Source organism: Solanum pennellii, chromosome 1 (assembly GCF_001406875.1).
Source record: "Solanum pennellii chromosome 1, SPENNV200".
NCBI lineage: Eukaryota > Viridiplantae > Streptophyta > Magnoliopsida > Solanales > Solanaceae > Solanum > Solanum pennellii.
The window spans coordinates 22013256-22029627 of NC_028637.1; the positions used below are offsets into that span (position 1 = coordinate 22013256).

Sequence of the window (16372 nt, forward strand, 5' to 3'; positions counted from 1 at the left end):
CAAGTCTGTATATATATATATATATATATATATATATATATATATATATAAAACCTAGAATCAATAGTTCATCCCAATCTATAATCAATTTCCTAAATTTCAATCCCAAGGTAAGTCTCAATATCCAAAAGGACATGATTTCGAGAGAACCATTTGTATTATGCTACATATTTTTGGACTAACTTGATATAGTTATGTGAACATATATACATGATTTGAAGCGACTTCTCGACCAACTTTTAGTTAATATTCCAGTGGCTTTAATTTCCAGACATTACATAGAGGTCTCTTTTTTTTTCTTGTTTGAAAACTATCTAGATACAGAACTAGAGAAAAAAAAAGTTTCTTTTCCACTCTGAGATGTTTCCATGTTGAAGTTTAATGAAAAAATATGTATTATAACTTTATTTTAGGGTCTTAGTGTTCTTTTGAAGCAATATGGATAGCACATTAGAACGTTGATAAAGTATGAATCAACAAACTGATGAGTGATGCACACCTACAGCTAGGATTTTTAAGCGAGACATGTAGCTATTAATATTTCTACTATTATAGAAATGTGAGTTAACATATTTATATCAACGTGTTAGTTTAATGGTATTAAATTTAGTCTTTTCATATCCGATGAAACGTGTCAAATCCCAAAATCTCAACAGCCACTGCAGCACTGCAACTCTCTCCCTTATCAGAAGCTTCAAGCGACGGAAGCTGCTTCACCTCATTCTCTGTACTGTTTGTTTTCGCTCTTATTTCTATCAACATTTCTCTATTTTTTATTTCAAATTTGTATGTTGTATTTATCCTTCCGGTTTATTTCAAGGTAAAGAGAGAAACAAGTAGTCCCAAATCCCAATATAGACAAAGAATTCACATTTTCAACAAGCGGACACGAACTCGATGAGGTGAAGTCTGAAGACTGTAATTATTAGATTTGTATAGTAAGTTCATAGTTACTTTCAGTAATTATGGCTTATTCCTGAGAGAAGACGAAATAACGACAAGATAAAATGTCATGATGTCATGTCATGGTACAAGATTTTTCTTCCTGATTTTTTATATGCATATAGATACTGACCTTGTTACAAGTCTTGTTGTTTTAAAATATGGCAAAATAGGGAGGAACAGATTGTAACAATGTACATGTAACAAACGTGTTAACTCGTGTTTGAAACTGTAATAAATGTGTTCGAATCTACGTAGTATGAATACACGATTTCAATAAGTATGAGTTCAAATGGAATTCATTAATCACAAAGCTAAAGGAGAAATCTGTTTAAGGAAAATAATATTTTCTTTTCTAATTAAGGAAAGTGTGTTTTCTTAATTAAAAAGGAAATTTGTTGGAAGGATATTTGCATCCAAATTGAGTGCAGCAAGGATTTCAACGTTAACAAGGCTTTGTTAAAAAAAGATTTCGTTGAAAAAATTGCTGGACATGTTTACATGTATCCAAGTCAAGTGCAACTAGGAGTTCTACGTGAAGAGGGACTTTGAATGTTGAAAAAATTGCTGGACATGTTTACATGTATCCAAGTCAAGTTCAACTAGGAGTTCTACGTGAAGAGGGACTTTGAATATTGAGGCGGCAGTAATGAAGAAGTCCAAGTAGAGTTTGGTTTACAAACGCGTTCGAATTGGCGGCTTAGTACAAGTTCAACAACGTAGAAATTTATTTAAGGAAATTATGTTTTCTTATTAAACAAGGTATTGATACGGAAAAGTTAAAGTTGAAGAATGGTTGAGGCGGCAGAAAATCAAAGCCAAGTTGCTGGAAGTTGTTGTCCAGTTTGAGTTTGTGTTGCTGCCTAATCTAAGTAGGAGAAGGAATGGAGTTTTTGTTGCTGTCCAAGCTGATTATTTTCATAGACACAGGCAGTAACATGTCGCATGTAGTAATACGCCTTTGAGATTCCAAGTTCGAGTTGAAGTTACGGCGAAAATTATTTCCTACTTGGTTAAGGAAATAATTTGAGGCGGCACTGATGAAGAATCTAAGTTGAGTTCAACAAGGTTTGTGTAGCGGCAAGACAAAATTGAGTTAAACATGAAATTGAAGACATGACAAAGTCTAGTTTGAGTTGAACAAGACTTTGAGGAGATGTAATCTATAAATAGGGCGATAGTTTCGCTTGAGAAAAATTGCGCACTTACATAGAGAGAAGATCAAAACACGATCAAAAGGTTTGAGAGAGTTTTGAAATTTTGTTGGGAGTGTTGCAATTTGTGAGGAAAAATTGTAAGATTGTATTCAAGAGTCTTGTTTACAATCTAAGTTTGTAAGTAGGAGTTGTTCGACAAGTTGTAGAACTTGAAGAACATTAGAAGATACAAAACCGGGGTTTTGTGTCTTTGGGTAGCTAGAAATTAGAGTTTATAATTTCTTAGCTACGAATTAGAGTTTATAATTCCTCAAGGAATTAGAGTTTATAATTCCTTAGCTTACATAGCTTTGTAATCTTGTGTTGAGACTTGAAGTTTAATAAAGAGGAGTTAAATTCTACAAAGGTGTAGGTCGTGGTTTTTACCCATAAGAGTTGGGGTTTTCCGCGATAAAATATTGTGTTATTATTTTATTTACTTCACAAAACGTAACTGCTATAATCTGCAAAGGAACATATAGAGTAAACATGTTCCTAAAGCGAATTTGGGGGTCAGATTACAACAGAACTGTCTGTTATTTGGATTGTTTAAAAAAGATTGTTGTTGAGTACAAATACAAATTGAACTCCAATTCAGTATTAATCAAGATATTTTAAAAGAAAATATATGTTTAGGGAATGGAAAGTTAAGGTGTACAATGTGGGATAGGGATCATTAAACTCCTAACAAGAGTTCTTGAAAAATGTTGCTCTGTATTATAGCTCTTAAGTTTAATAGTGCATGAATTACTTTTAGAAAACATATGCTTTTGATATTATGTATAGAACTTTAATTGTCTAGAGATGTACCATACTATAATGATTTTGCTTCTTGACAATTGAAAATTTCTGCTGGACATATATCTAGCCTGTCCATGGATTCATCAACAGTTCGAAAGAGTGTACTATTCAGAAATCTCCGGATTTGTGCTTATTTTTAACTCCCTGAAGCATTTCATTGATTACTAACTTATTTAATGGCATATATTCTAAACCATCTCAAAGCGATTTGATATGATTGATTAGACTTGAATACCTATGCTCTGATCCAAGAAAACTCACCCAAGAATCAATACTTTGTGAATTGAGGACATAAATTAGAGAGAATAGGAGGGGCCAATGTTTAGGAAGATAATGTTGTATATTTAGTGAATTATTTCTTGAGATGGTTACTTGATGATGACATCTTCCTCTTAATATAAGAGGAGCAGAAGTAAATGATATTATCAGACTCGATATTAGAAAGTGAAAGATGACATATTTTCTTTTTATATCTACAACTTCTTAAATGTTGCCTCATGATTTTCTAAATCTCTGTCGCTGTATGTAGGATTGTGGAATACATGAAAGGTTTTAGTCTTTCACTTCATCCCACACAAGCCTAAAGTTTGAATTCTAAAGCTCAAACATCAGGATCAGACTTGAAGTTTTAAGTCTACAATTCAGACTTCATAGTTTCAAACTTTCAAGGTATATAACACTATTATTATCTTCGTATTTCACTTTTTTCTTTTCAAATATTATTATGGATGTTTGAGTTCAATTATGTGTTAAGAAAGAATTCTAACAGTGTAATTTACATTAAGTACGTAAGAATAAAAATAATTAATCTTGATTATTAACTAATCATCTTGAAAACAACAATAGGGGGAATTGTGAGAATAATAATTGATTTGCGAATTATGATAAATCATGTTGTTGACAGAAAGTAGTATACTATAGTTAGATGTTTAATGTGTTAGTCTTCAAGCCATTGAAATAGATATAAGATGACACAATACTTTTAACTATGTAGCTTAAACTATAAGGAATAGAGCGAGAATTTTAGAATCCGAGCTTAAAATTTATATATGTCCAGGGAATGATAAAATTTATTTTTTTGAGAGAAGATTTTTACCGGTTTTGCAGGAAATTATAAGATAAGCTCTAGCAATAACATAAATATAGTAGTTTGTTTTCCTCTAGATGGGTTTGGTTGGAATTCAAAATTGTAAACCAATAATATCTATCTAAATTCTTCATCCTTCAACCCTTTATATTACATTATATTTTGTTCAAATGATATATTTTATCACCCTTTTTCTCTACTAAATGTAGAGTTCGAAGCTTAAAGGGTATAAAATATTAACAAAAATTTAAAAACGGTATATAAAATTTTATATCAACCATAACGGCAAAATTGCTGAAACAACAGCGATTTACTCCACTGAAAAAACAAAATCGCTGCTACTGCAGCGATTTTACAAAATGATTTTTTTTTTACAAAAAATTCAAATCGCTACCTAGGCAGCCATTTTAAAAAATAAAATAAAATAAAAATCGCTGCCTAGGCAACGATTTTTTAAGAAAAAAAAACTTTTTTTAAGAAAATCACTTCCAAGTCAGTGATTTTAATTTTTTTTAACAAAAAAATTAATTTTAAAAAATAAAATCGCTGAGCGTTTTCCAATTTTATTTAAATTATTATTATTTTTAAATATTAAATCACTGTTAGTGTAGCGATTTTAGTTCTTTTTTTTAGTATTTTAAATATCGCTTTTCACGTAGCGATTTCATAAACAACAATATATATATATATATATATATATATACTCATGATCATTACTTCAAGACGATCATTATTTCGAACTGAAGTGTGCCAAAGTCTAGCCAAAATTTCAATCATTTGAATTTTATTTAAATTATTATTATTTTTAAATATTAAATCACTGTTAGTGTAGCGATTTTAGTTCTATTTTTTAGTATTTTAAATATCGCTTTTCACGTAGCGATTTCATAAACAACAATATATATATATATATATATATATATACTCATGATCATTACTTCAAGACGATCATTATTTCGAACTGAAGTGTGCCAAAGTCTAGCCAAAATTTCAATCATTTGAATTTTATTTAAATTATTATTATTTTTAAATATTAAATCACTGTTAGTGTAGCGATTTTAGTTCTATTTTTTAGTATTTTAAATATCGCTTTTCACGTAGCGATTTCATAAACAACAATATATATATATATATATATATATATACTCATGATCATTACTTCAAGACGATCATTATTTCGAACTGAAGTGNCAAAATGTGAATTTTTTTTTTTTAAAAAAAATTGAAATCACTACCTAGGCAGCAATCTAACTTGCTTTAAATATCGCTTTTCAGGTAGCAATTTCATAAACAACAATGTATATATATATATACACACACACACTCATGATCATTACTTCAAGACGATCATTATTTCGAACTGAAGTGTGCCAAAGTCTAGCCAAAATTTCAATCATTTGAATTTTTTCTCATCGGATTCAACTGATAGGTAAATAAAGTAATGTTTTCTTATTTCTTAAAATTATTTTTCTTATATGTAATTATTTATATTATTATTTTTATAGGTATGATCAAATTCAAAAATGCTGTGAATTATTGTACACAAATTGTAAATAATAATGTTATGGGTGATGAACGAGTTGGTGAGTTGCACAATGATGAACCTTCCGAGCATGTTAACAGACAATGATGATATGTATGACGGTGATGATGATAATGTGGATAATGCACCTAATGCATCCGTTGAAGATCAAAGTATTAATTATCATTATACAGCGATTCCATACTTATCACATTGAAGAAAATGCAGAATATTTTATCTACACGAGAGATGACGATTTCATTCGCACGGCACTTTGAAATTCAAACAATCCTAAACATATCTAGTCAAGTTTGATTGTTGAAAACTAAATGTTTTGAAGTTGTTTATTCATTTATTTATTTATTTCATATTGATTAATTTAATTTGTATATGCAACTAGGTATGTTATTTATGAATAAGATGCAAATGAAATCTGCAGTAAGAGCATATAGTCTTGCTATTAAAAAAAGAATTTCTTTGTGATCAATCCAAGAGTAAAAGTTGGAAAGTTATTTGCAAGCGTCATGAGTTAAGGTTTGATTGGATAATTCGGTTTAGAGAGATTTCAAGCGGTATGTGGAAAACAGGAAAAATGGTTGAACTGCATGCTTGTCTTACAGATAACTATAAGGAGGATCATTTCAATTTGAATGATAACATGATTGCCACTTCATTAATATCATATTGTTATGCAAAATCCAGACATAAATATTAAGATGATCCGTGAAATTATCAAAGGAAAGCATCACTATACTACTAGTTATAGAAAAGCACAAAAAGGTCGAAGAAAAGCATTTCAAATGGTTTATGGTGATTTTGAAAGTTCATTTAAGGCATTACCTCGGTACATGGCTGCACTACAATTATTCAATCCAGACACTATTATTGAGTGGGAGCATCATTCTACAACAATGCAAGGTGAGCAAATTTTTAAATTTCTTGTTTGGGCTTTTTAACAGATCATTGTTGGTTTCAAAAGTTGTAGGCCGGTCATTTCTATCGACGGCACACATCTTTGTGGTTTGTATGATGTCAAACTGTTAATTGCGGTTGGAATTGATGCGAATGGAAATATTTTTCCACTTGCATATGCTTTAGTTGCACGTGAGAGTTTTGAGTCTTGGTCATGGTTTCTCAAGTTATTATGGACACATGTAGTTTGTGAACGATAAGGAATTGGTCTTATTTCTGATCGTCATCAAGGAATCTTGCAGTGCGTTCAATCTTATGATTGGTTGAGCCCACGTAACACATATCATAGATTTTGTGTTCGACACTTAAAAGCAAATTTTAATAAAAAATTTGTAAATAGTGAACTCGAAAAACTAATGTGATTGGCTGCTACTGAGCATCAGGAGAAAAAGTTTGTGCAACGGATGCAACAAATCAAAACATTGTCTCCTGCAGCATATGAATGGTTAAATGAATTTCCTTTGAAAAAATGGACAATGTATAAGGATGGTGGTCGTAGATGGGGTGCCATGACGACAAATGTGTCTGGGTCATATAATGGTTTATTGAAAAAAGCTCGGGGGCTTCATGTGACTGCCATGGTTCGAATGACGTTCAAAGCTCTCGTTGATCGTTTTGTCGAAAGAAACAATCTTGCAATTGCATTACTTCAAAGTAATATGTCATGGCCTCTTGCGATAGATAAAAAATTTAATGATTATTATCAAAGAGCTCAAGGGCACACAGATATGATGACTTACAACACAGGTGATGGAGTTTTTGAAATTCTTACTTTTGCTCATGATGGTAAAGGTGGAAATGTCGACAAGGTTAGTGCAAAAGGTAAGAAATGTTCTTGTGGAAAATGGAGAAATTATCATATGCCTTGTTCGCATGCCATCAAATTTTGTGGACTTCGCGGAATCGAGTCAAAATTTTATGTAAGTAAATTCTATAGTACAAAATATTACAAACGAACATACACTGAGACATTTAACCCAGTGGGTGATGAAATGTATTGGCCACCAGCTCCTTTTAATTTAATTGCAAATACTGAATATTTGCAGACAAGTGGTACGCAAGTAAGAAGCCGACTTAAGAATGATATGGATATAGCTCCGGCTCGCATGACTAGAAAATGTAGTGTTTGTAAGAAGACAAATCACACAAAGACACGATGTCCTACTCGATTTTAAAAATTTTGTCTATGTTTTTAAGGTTAATGTATTTTTATTATCTTGTTATTAGTATTATGATATATCTTTTATATTTATTTGTTTACATAAATTTAATTTGTCTTGCTGCATTTTAAATTTTGTAAGTATAATATCTTTATATTATTATTATATTATTGATTTGAACTCTATTAAAAAGTAATGATTTGACCTAACATAAAAAGTATTGATTTGACCTATGACATAAAGAAAATATAAATCCTGCAAACTTTCACTACTTAAGAATCTCATTGCGTAAGAATCTCATTACTTTGTTCAAACTTGCACGAAACAATAAAATTTACACATTTCAAAATTCAAATCTTCAGCCTTTTAGAATAAAGGTGCATAAAAATTATTCTTCTGAATCTGAATCTTCTACATCTTCATTTTCAAAATCTTCCTCATTTTGATAGTGACTGCATGTTCCACATCTAATTGATTTGTGTAGCCTAGATGTTCTCCGAGGTGAATTTTGTCTATTAAGAACTAAATTTTGTGAAGCCCCAGCATTAAATCTTGAATCATCAGACACAATCACCCAGTGTTACGAAAGGCGCTCGCCTCGTCGCCAAAGGCGAGAGGCGAGGCGAGGCGAAGGTTCATCGCCATTATCAGGCGAGGCGAGGCGAGGCGAGGATAATAAGGCGACCCATGGCGAGCTGTGGCGCTGAAAAGGCGAGATAAAAGGCGGCGCCTTTTTGATTAAAAAAATTTGATTTAATAAAATTAGTCAAAATTAGGGTTTTTTTTTACTCTCTCTCTCGCGATCGATCGACTCTCTCTTCTTCTCCATCGCGACTCTTCTCCCTCGCTGTCGCCAGCTTCTCCTTCTCCCTCGCTCTCCCTCGCAGCCTCGCTGTCGCCTTCAGCTTCTCCTTCTCCCTCGCCGACGACCCTCGTGAGTCGCAACTCTAGTTCCCTCCGACTTCCGACCCTCGCGACTCTCACTCTCTGTTTTCAGGTAATGTTTTCTGATTTCTGTTCTTCTTCTTCAAATTTTTCTGTTCTTCTTCTTCATTTTTCTGTTCTTCTTCTTCATTTTTTTTTTCAGTTACTGTTCTTCACTTCTTCTGATTTCTGTTCTTTTTGTTTACACTTTACAGCAGTCTGTAAAGTGTAAATTTTTTTTAAAAAATTATTTTCCTAATTATTTATTCCAATATTTCTAACAGCGAATTAATTGAATTTAATAATCAATGGCGGATGCTAGCAAAAAGAGGGACATTGGATGGAATTATGGCACTCAAGGAGCGACGAAAGATTCGGTCAATTGTAACTTTTGTGGGATTACTTTCAATGGTGGAATAACTAGACACAAACAACATTTAGTGGGTGGTTTCAAAAATGTTAAACAATGTGTCGCTTGTCCGTCGGAAATTAGAGAAGAAATAAGGGCTTATATGCAAAACAAAATAGCTAATAATCCCAAATTTCAAATGAGGCAACCGGAAGAATTTGTTGATATTGATGATCTTGATGTTGATGAAATGGATGATTATGCGGAAATGAGGCCTCCCTCCAAAACTCAAAAGATATCTTCTAGTGGAGGTTCATCCACCGCACGGAGTGTGACGAAAGGACCTTTGAACCTCTATTTTTCACAAAAATCAACACAAAAAGGAGGCTTAGAAAAAGGAGGAGGAATCGAAGAAACAAAGAAAATTCTAAGAGAGCGTGCGGTAAGTGCTTTTGCAATTTGGATGTATGATGCCGGGCTCCCTTTTAATTGCGTCAATCACAAATCATTCGATAAATTTATTGAGGCGGTTGGACAACATGGCCCCGGAATGAAGCCTCCTACATTCCATGAAGTTAGAGTCACTCACCTTAAAAAAGAGGTGGATAAAGTAGAAAAAATTGTTGAGGAGCATAAAGTGCAATGGACAAAGTTTGGTTGTTCCATTATGATGGACAAATGGACGGCACGAAATGGCAAAATGATCATCAATATTTTGGTGAATTCTCCAATCGGTAGTGTATTTCTTGGTTCGGTTGATGCTAGCAATGAATCTACCGATTCCACCAAAATGTACAAGTTATTTGAAAGCACTATCGAAAGAATTGGACCGGAAAATGTGGTACAAATTGTCACCGATAATGCTAGTGAGAATGTCAAAGCGGGAAGTATGATGATGGGTGCGTATCCACACATTTATTGGACTCCATGTGCCGCTCATTGCATCAACTTGATATTTGGTGACATATTCAAGGTTAAGCCATATGCTTCCGGTAATCAACCTATCCTTTAACTTTCTTAAGTTTCTTTATAGTCAATACTCAATAATTCATTAGCTACTAATTAATTTAATTTAATCTTTCTATAACAGTTTTTAAGAAGGCCATCAGAATCCATTCTTACATTAGTCAAAGGCCATTGTTGTTAAACTTGATGAGAAAATTCACCAAAGAAAGAAATTTGGTGAAACCGGCCAAGACAAGATTTGCAACGGCATTCTTAACTTTGAGAGCTATGTACATTCAAAGAAAAAACTTGAAAACTTTAGTCCTCTCAACCGAATGGAATTCAAGCAAATTTGCAAAGGAAACTTCGGGGAAAGAAGTTGCCAATCTTCTTATTTCTATCCACTTTTGGAATGATGTTGTTCGGGCACTTACAGTTTGTAGCCCTTTGACAAAAGTGCTTCGTTTGGTGGATGGGGAGAAAAAACCACCAATGGGTTATATTTATGAGGCAATGGATAGAGCCAAAGAAGCTATTGCACATGGTTTTCGTGGAGTTCAGAAGCATTATGAGAAAGTGTTTCAAATTATTGATGCAAGGTGGTCAGAACAACTCCATCGGCCTTTGCATGCTGCAGGCCATGTTTTGAACCCAGGATTATATTATAAAGCTGAAGAAGAGGGAACTTTATTACAGAGTTTGTGGACCGAGTATTATGCATGTGTTGAGAAGTTGGTCCGTGATACAACAATACAAGATGCACTAATCGCTGAGCTTCCTAAGTACAAAATGGCGGATGGACTATTTGGTTGTGGTCCGGCTAAAAGAGCTAGAGACACAAGGTCACCGGGTAAGTGGGTTGATTTAGATCTTACATTCTTACTTATATTATTTGACTTACTTATAGTCACTAACCTTTAAATTTATTTTATTATAGTTGAATGGTGGTCACTATTTGGTAGTGAAACACCAAACTTGCAAAAGTTTGCCATGAAAGTGTTAAGCCTAACTTGTAGCTCATCTGGATGTGAGCGAAATTGGAGTGTGTTTGAACACGTAAGTAAAAATTTATATCCTATTTTTCATATTATATTATTATCAATATCAACTAGTTAATATCAATAACTTATGCACAGATTCATTCCAAAAAGAGGAATAGGCTTACACTATCGCGTCTCAATGATCTAGTGTACATTAAGTACAATAGAACATTGAAACGCCGTTATGATGCTCGTGATCTTATTGATCCAATTCGCTTGGATAACATAGATGATTCCAACGAATGGTTAGTTGGATGCCCCGAAGATCAAGATGATGAACTAGTATATGAGGATGATGATCTTACTTGGGGTAGTGTTGCTACGGCAATTGGAGCGGACGAGAGTATCTATCATCTTAGGGGACTTTCTTCAAGATCAACAGTACTTGACAAGGGCAAAGGAGTAGAAAGTACATCTTTAAGTTCATCTTCAAGTAGGACTCGGACACTAATTGATGAAGAATACGAGGAGGAAGAAGATGAAGAGCAATATAATGATGTAGAAGATTTTGATCTTCAAGAGTTGGATAATTTTGAAGAAGAATAGACTTTTAAAGTTTTGGTTTATTGTATTTTGAATTGTTTGGTCTTTAAAGTTTTAGACATTCTATTGGTTTTTGAATTGAATATTTGCTAATATGTGTTATTGCTATTAAGACTTTGGATAAAATATGCAATTAAATATTTTTAATTTTTGGTATTAATTGGCGCCTTTATTCAAAAAGGCAAGCGCCTCGCCGCTCGCCTCGCCGCGTGGCGAGGCAGGCCCTTGTCGCCTTTTGTCGCCTCTCGCCGTCCACAACACTGCAATCACCTATAATACAATACAGTATAATATAATCAAATAAACATGCAATAAAATTAAAAAAAATTACAAAAAGTTAAAAAAATTCTATGAAAATTATTATACTTACATTCGAAAAATTCAATCTTCCACCAAATGGAGAATTATGTATAGGAAATTCACGCATACCATGTTGAATACCATATTGAGATCCACTAAATTGCGCAAAACCAAATATTGAAACCTGTGGAGTTACAAAACCAACTGATTACTGACTAGAAAAATTACATTAGTGTCAGAGGGCCCTGCAGAAAAATCAAACGTGGGATAATAAGGCTCGGGAGTCGCCACATTAGTGTTAGAGGGCCCTGTAGAAAAATCAATTGTTTCACCGGCGTTCCTTCTACCTCGACGTGCACCCTTTCTCGATGTTATTTGTCGTGATCGGCGAGATACTTGTACTGGTGGTGGTTAATCGTATTGAGTGGGAGGATTGTAATCAGGATCAAAGCTCAATCGCGTTTCCTGGAAGGCCGCATTAATTGACTCCATTGAAATACGAGCGACTTCCTCTGCATATTGTCTCATTTCATTAGATTGATTTTCATCATTTTCAATTATCTGAGCTCGAAGATGCTGCATTTCATGACCCCTGGCCTATAATGAATAAAAAAATATTAATTACAAAAAAAATATTAAAGATTGACATAATAATTTAAAATTTACATAATATATATACTAATGCCTCATGTCTTCCTGCCATGTGTTGATACCCTTTTTGTACAACATGTTGTGGATTTCCAATGAACATGCGGGTATGCCTCATGTACCAACGAAAGTAATCTGTTTGATCACTTACAAATGGAGGTCAAAACATACGATTTTGACGTTGTTCCCATAAATATTGTGTGTAGTTAAATGCATCTATATCTTTTTGTTTTATTTTGGATCGTTTATCACGCTTAAAATGATATTCGGAAAATTGGGTACACGGCCTAGAAATATGTTGTAAATAACCGAACTGTCTCACAACACGATCAACCATGTGCCACTCACGATAAATTCCATAAATAAGTTGCACCTGTACCATCCAGATACGTTGTCCCGACCGACACCACTCAGGCAATTCATTAATAACATCTTCCAAATAAGGTTGTCAAATAAACTATAAAAAATAATTAAGTAAGATAATTATAAAAATAACATTGGCAGAAAAATAAAAAAAATATGTACATGAAAATGAACAATCTTACAAAATAATATTTTTGTACCATTATGTCATAAGATGTTTTACTTTTAAGGACCTAACAAGAATCTATGTATATGTCATTTTATTCACATAATTTTCTTGGATAGTGAAACATAAGTGCCTCATTTAAAGATCTACCAAACATATTTTTATTTAAAATGAAATAAAATATGAATAGTTTAAAGTACTAATAATATATAAATACCTGTTCATCAGTTAGATTATCTAGTACATCCCTAATCACACTGATTACAATTCGTGCCTCATTTTGATGATTTCTACGTCTCATCCATTTACGTGCAAGCGCAGTTGAAGCCTCAAGTTGATTGGTCCTTAGAGGCTTTGGCAATGATTGCAGGGGAATAATTTTTTCCCATGCCCAAATCTACAATAAATAAATTCACCATTATTTATAATGAACTTAAATTTAAAAGTGCATATTACTAGTATATATAAAAAATATTTAATTAAAAAATATGTATACCTGCACTAAAGAGAGAAATCCACAAACTTCATATGATTTTTTCATTGATGCACGGCATAAACAATTATACAAATATGATAATGCGGCTGCTCCCCATGCTTGAGTTGACACTAAATCTAAATTTCTCATGTCAATCAAAATGTCCAAATCTATTATTATTAAATCTATCCGGAAATATTGATCCACCACATAACCATAATAAATATAATCTAAATCTTTGTTGCACTTCATGCTCAGTTGAGTGATCATTAATACCATCCAAACCTTCAATATAATCAATTAATTTATATGTTAACAATCTACTAACACCAGAAAAATAACTAGTATCGGGTAATCATCCTGTTAATTCAAATATCATTTCTTGTCTACCTATAATCCCTAAAGAATCAGCTCCANTGAGTTGACATTAAATCTAAATTTCTCATGTCAATCAAAATGTCCAAATTAATCTTATTATTAGATTTATCCGGAAATATTGATCCACCACATAACCATAATAAATATAATCTAAATCTTTGTTGCACTTCATGCTCAGTTGAGTGATCATTAATACCATCCAAACCTTCAATATAATCAATTAATTTATATGTTAACAATCTACTAACACCAGAAAAATAACTAGTATCGGGTAATCATCCTGTTAATTCAAATATCATTTCTTGTCTACCTATAATCCCTAAAGAATCAGCTCCATTTAAAATTATAGGACTACCATCTACTATCATTCCGAATAAAATTTCAATATCTTGTAAAGTTATGGTAGCCTCCCCAGTTCGCATGTGAAAAGTATGTGTTTCTGGACGCCACCTTTCAATTAAAGCAGAAATTAATCCGGAGTCATACGGCACACATCCTACATCAAGAATTCCTTTAAATCTACAATTTTTAAAATATTTGACGGATGCGAGAATGTAATGGATGATATTTCATATGTTGCCAAAATTTAATATCACCACGACGCGTATATAAGCAAGACCTCTCTTCTTTTATGCTACCATCATATTCCTTCGGAACGATGATGAACTTGAATTTTTAATACATCATGCTCTATTGGGCCAGGATGTACGTATACATTTCACAGATGCATATCTTTACACAAAAAATAAAAAGAAACATTAACATTAATATAAATATCAAAAGATTGAATATATCTACAATATCATATAAAAGTATAAAATTAATTAAATAAATTAAGAATAAAATAAATTCAAACTCATCTTATAAAGAAAAGGCTTTTAAAAACATTAGAAATTTAGAAAAATAGAAATGCTGTTAAGAATTTTGGAAAATTGAAAAACTACAATGCAATTTGAATGAGCAATTCAATCAATTTATAACAAAGTAAAAGTGTAACATTCTGAGTTGACACTATTTGCTAGTGAATTGTATTCAATCAATTTATAACAAAATAAAAATTACACTATTTGCATGTGAATAACAATTCAATCAATTTATAACAAAATAAAAATTACATTATTTTCATGTGAATTACAATTCAGTCAATTTATAACAAAATAAAAATTAAACTATTTACATGTGAATTACAATTCAATCAATTTATAACAAAATAAAAATGTAATATGTGACTTTGACACTATTTGCTTGTGAATTGACACAATTTTTTTATAAATGCATGTGAATTTTTTTTAAAAAGGTTGAATATTTTTGTAAGAATTTGACATGTCACCTTTTTTTTAAGTTGACATGTGATTATCTTCAAAAAAATTTTAAAAACTATATATATATATATATCAAGGAAATCGCTGCATAGGGAGCGATTTTTTAAAAAAAAAAAAACAAAATTTTTTCAAGAAAATCGCTGCCTAGGAAGCGATTTTATTTTTTTTTAATTATTTTAATTTAGAATTCTATTTGAACTCAAACATCATTTAAATTTAAATTCAATATAATATCTTTTTTTAGAAAGAAAATATTTTTGTTACCTTACTTGTTCTTAATTTTTTAAAAATAATGCATATTTTCTTATAAGCTATATATTTGAATTTCAAAAAAAATTGAAAATCAACGAAATTTATTTTTCCTACGATTTTTTTATTATTATTTATTAAAAAAATGATTTTTTTTTGAGAAAATCGCTGCCTAGGCAGCGATTTCCATTTTAATTTTTTTAAAAAAATAAAATCGCTCCCTAGGAAGTGATTTTCATTTATAAATTTTTTTTAATAAAATTGCTGCCTAGAAAGCGATTTAATTTTTTTTATAAAATCGCTGCCTAGTCAGCGATTTTAAATTTAATTTTTTTTTTTTGAAAATCACTGCCTAGGCAGCGATTTTCTAAAAAAAAGAATTTTATTTATAAAAAAAATGAAATCGCTGCCTAGGCAGCGATTTTCTAAATTTTTTTTTTTACAAAAAATTGAAAATCGTTGTCTAGATAGCGATTTGTATTTTTTTTTAAAAAAAATCACATTTTGCAAAATCGCTGCAGTGGCAGCGATTTTGCTTTTTCCGGTGGAGTAAATCGCTGTTGTTCCAGCGATTTTGCCGTTTTGGTTAATATAAAATTTTATATAGCATTTTGAAATTTTTGTTAATATTTTATATCCTTCAGGCTCCGGACTCACTAAATATAAGCGTCAAGCTGATGAAAGACATGAGAATTTGAAGCTTTTTTGTATTAAAAGTATTTTCAAAAAAGAGAGCAACCACATTCTCTTTTCGGAAATTCTTTCAATACAAAAAAAGCTTCAAATTTTCAGTAACACTCAAATGCAACCATGGATTTAGAGAATATTGTGGAGGTACTTTTTTCTCTCTTTCTATTGCTTTCTTTTGTATCCTTTCCACAAAGAAAGAAACAGTAAAATCGATGCCACTTTTTACTCCACGCATGACCGTGGTTTGCATAATTTTAAGATATGTTCATTAATATTTCATTCATTACTTTAACTTTATAT

The 16372-nt window shown here is 31.8% G+C and overlaps 2 protein-coding genes and 3 pseudogenes across 2 annotated transcripts; 3 read left to right on the forward strand and 2 right to left on the reverse strand.

Annotated features, from left to right (window-relative positions):
• Positions 1 to 3820: 3820 nt before the first annotated feature.
• Positions 3821 to 5826, forward strand: LOC114074904 (annotated as a pseudogene).
• Positions 5827 to 6264: 438 nt separating this feature from the next.
• On the forward strand, positions 6265 to 7695 carry LOC114074906. Its single transcript, XM_027913059.1, has 3 exons — positions 6265 to 6392; positions 6508 to 6568; positions 6904 to 7695. Exons 1-3 carry the CDS (start codon positions 6265 to 6267, stop codon positions 7693 to 7695), a joined length of 981 nt encoding a protein of 326 aa, XP_027768860.1.
• Positions 7696 to 8068: 373 nt separating this feature from the next.
• Positions 8069 to 12811, reverse strand: LOC107011257 (annotated as a pseudogene).
• Positions 8284 to 11559, forward strand: LOC107011249. The gene is made up of 4 exons (XM_015210664.2): positions 8284 to 9945; positions 10044 to 10748; positions 10836 to 10954; positions 11035 to 11559. Exons 1-4 carry the CDS (start codon positions 8913 to 8915, stop codon positions 11482 to 11484), a joined length of 2307 nt encoding a protein of 768 aa, XP_015066150.1. The 5' UTR covers positions 8284 to 8912; the 3' UTR covers positions 11485 to 11559.
• Positions 12812 to 13157: 346 nt separating the features above from the next.
• LOC114073887 lies at positions 13158 to 14329 on the reverse strand (annotated as a pseudogene).
• Between the last annotated feature and the right edge of the window lie 2043 nt (positions 14330 to 16372).

Bases quoted from the DNA above. Each gene is read 5' to 3' on its own strand.
- LOC114074906 (XM_027913059.1), top strand. From the start codon at position 6,265: ATGATCCGTGAAATTATCAAAGGAAAGCATCACTATACTACTAGTTAT. The intron at 6,393-6,507 runs GTACATGGCTGC...GCTTTTTAACAG, and splicing joins TCATTTAAGGCATTACCTCG to ATCATTGTTGGTTTCAAAAG. The intron at 6,569-6,903 runs GTTTGTATGATG...ACTGAGCATCAG, and splicing joins CGACGGCACACATCTTTGTG to GAGAAAAAGTTTGTGCAACG.
- LOC107011249 (XM_015210664.2), top strand. From the start codon at position 8,913: ATGGCGGATGCTAGCAAAAAGAGGGACATTGGATGGAATTATGGCACT. The intron at 9,946-10,043 runs GTAATCAACCTA...TTTCTATAACAG, and splicing joins GGTTAAGCCATATGCTTCCG to TTTTTAAGAAGGCCATCAGA. The intron at 10,749-10,835 runs GTAAGTGGGTTG...ATTTTATTATAG, and splicing joins TAGAGACACAAGGTCACCGG to TTGAATGGTGGTCACTATTT.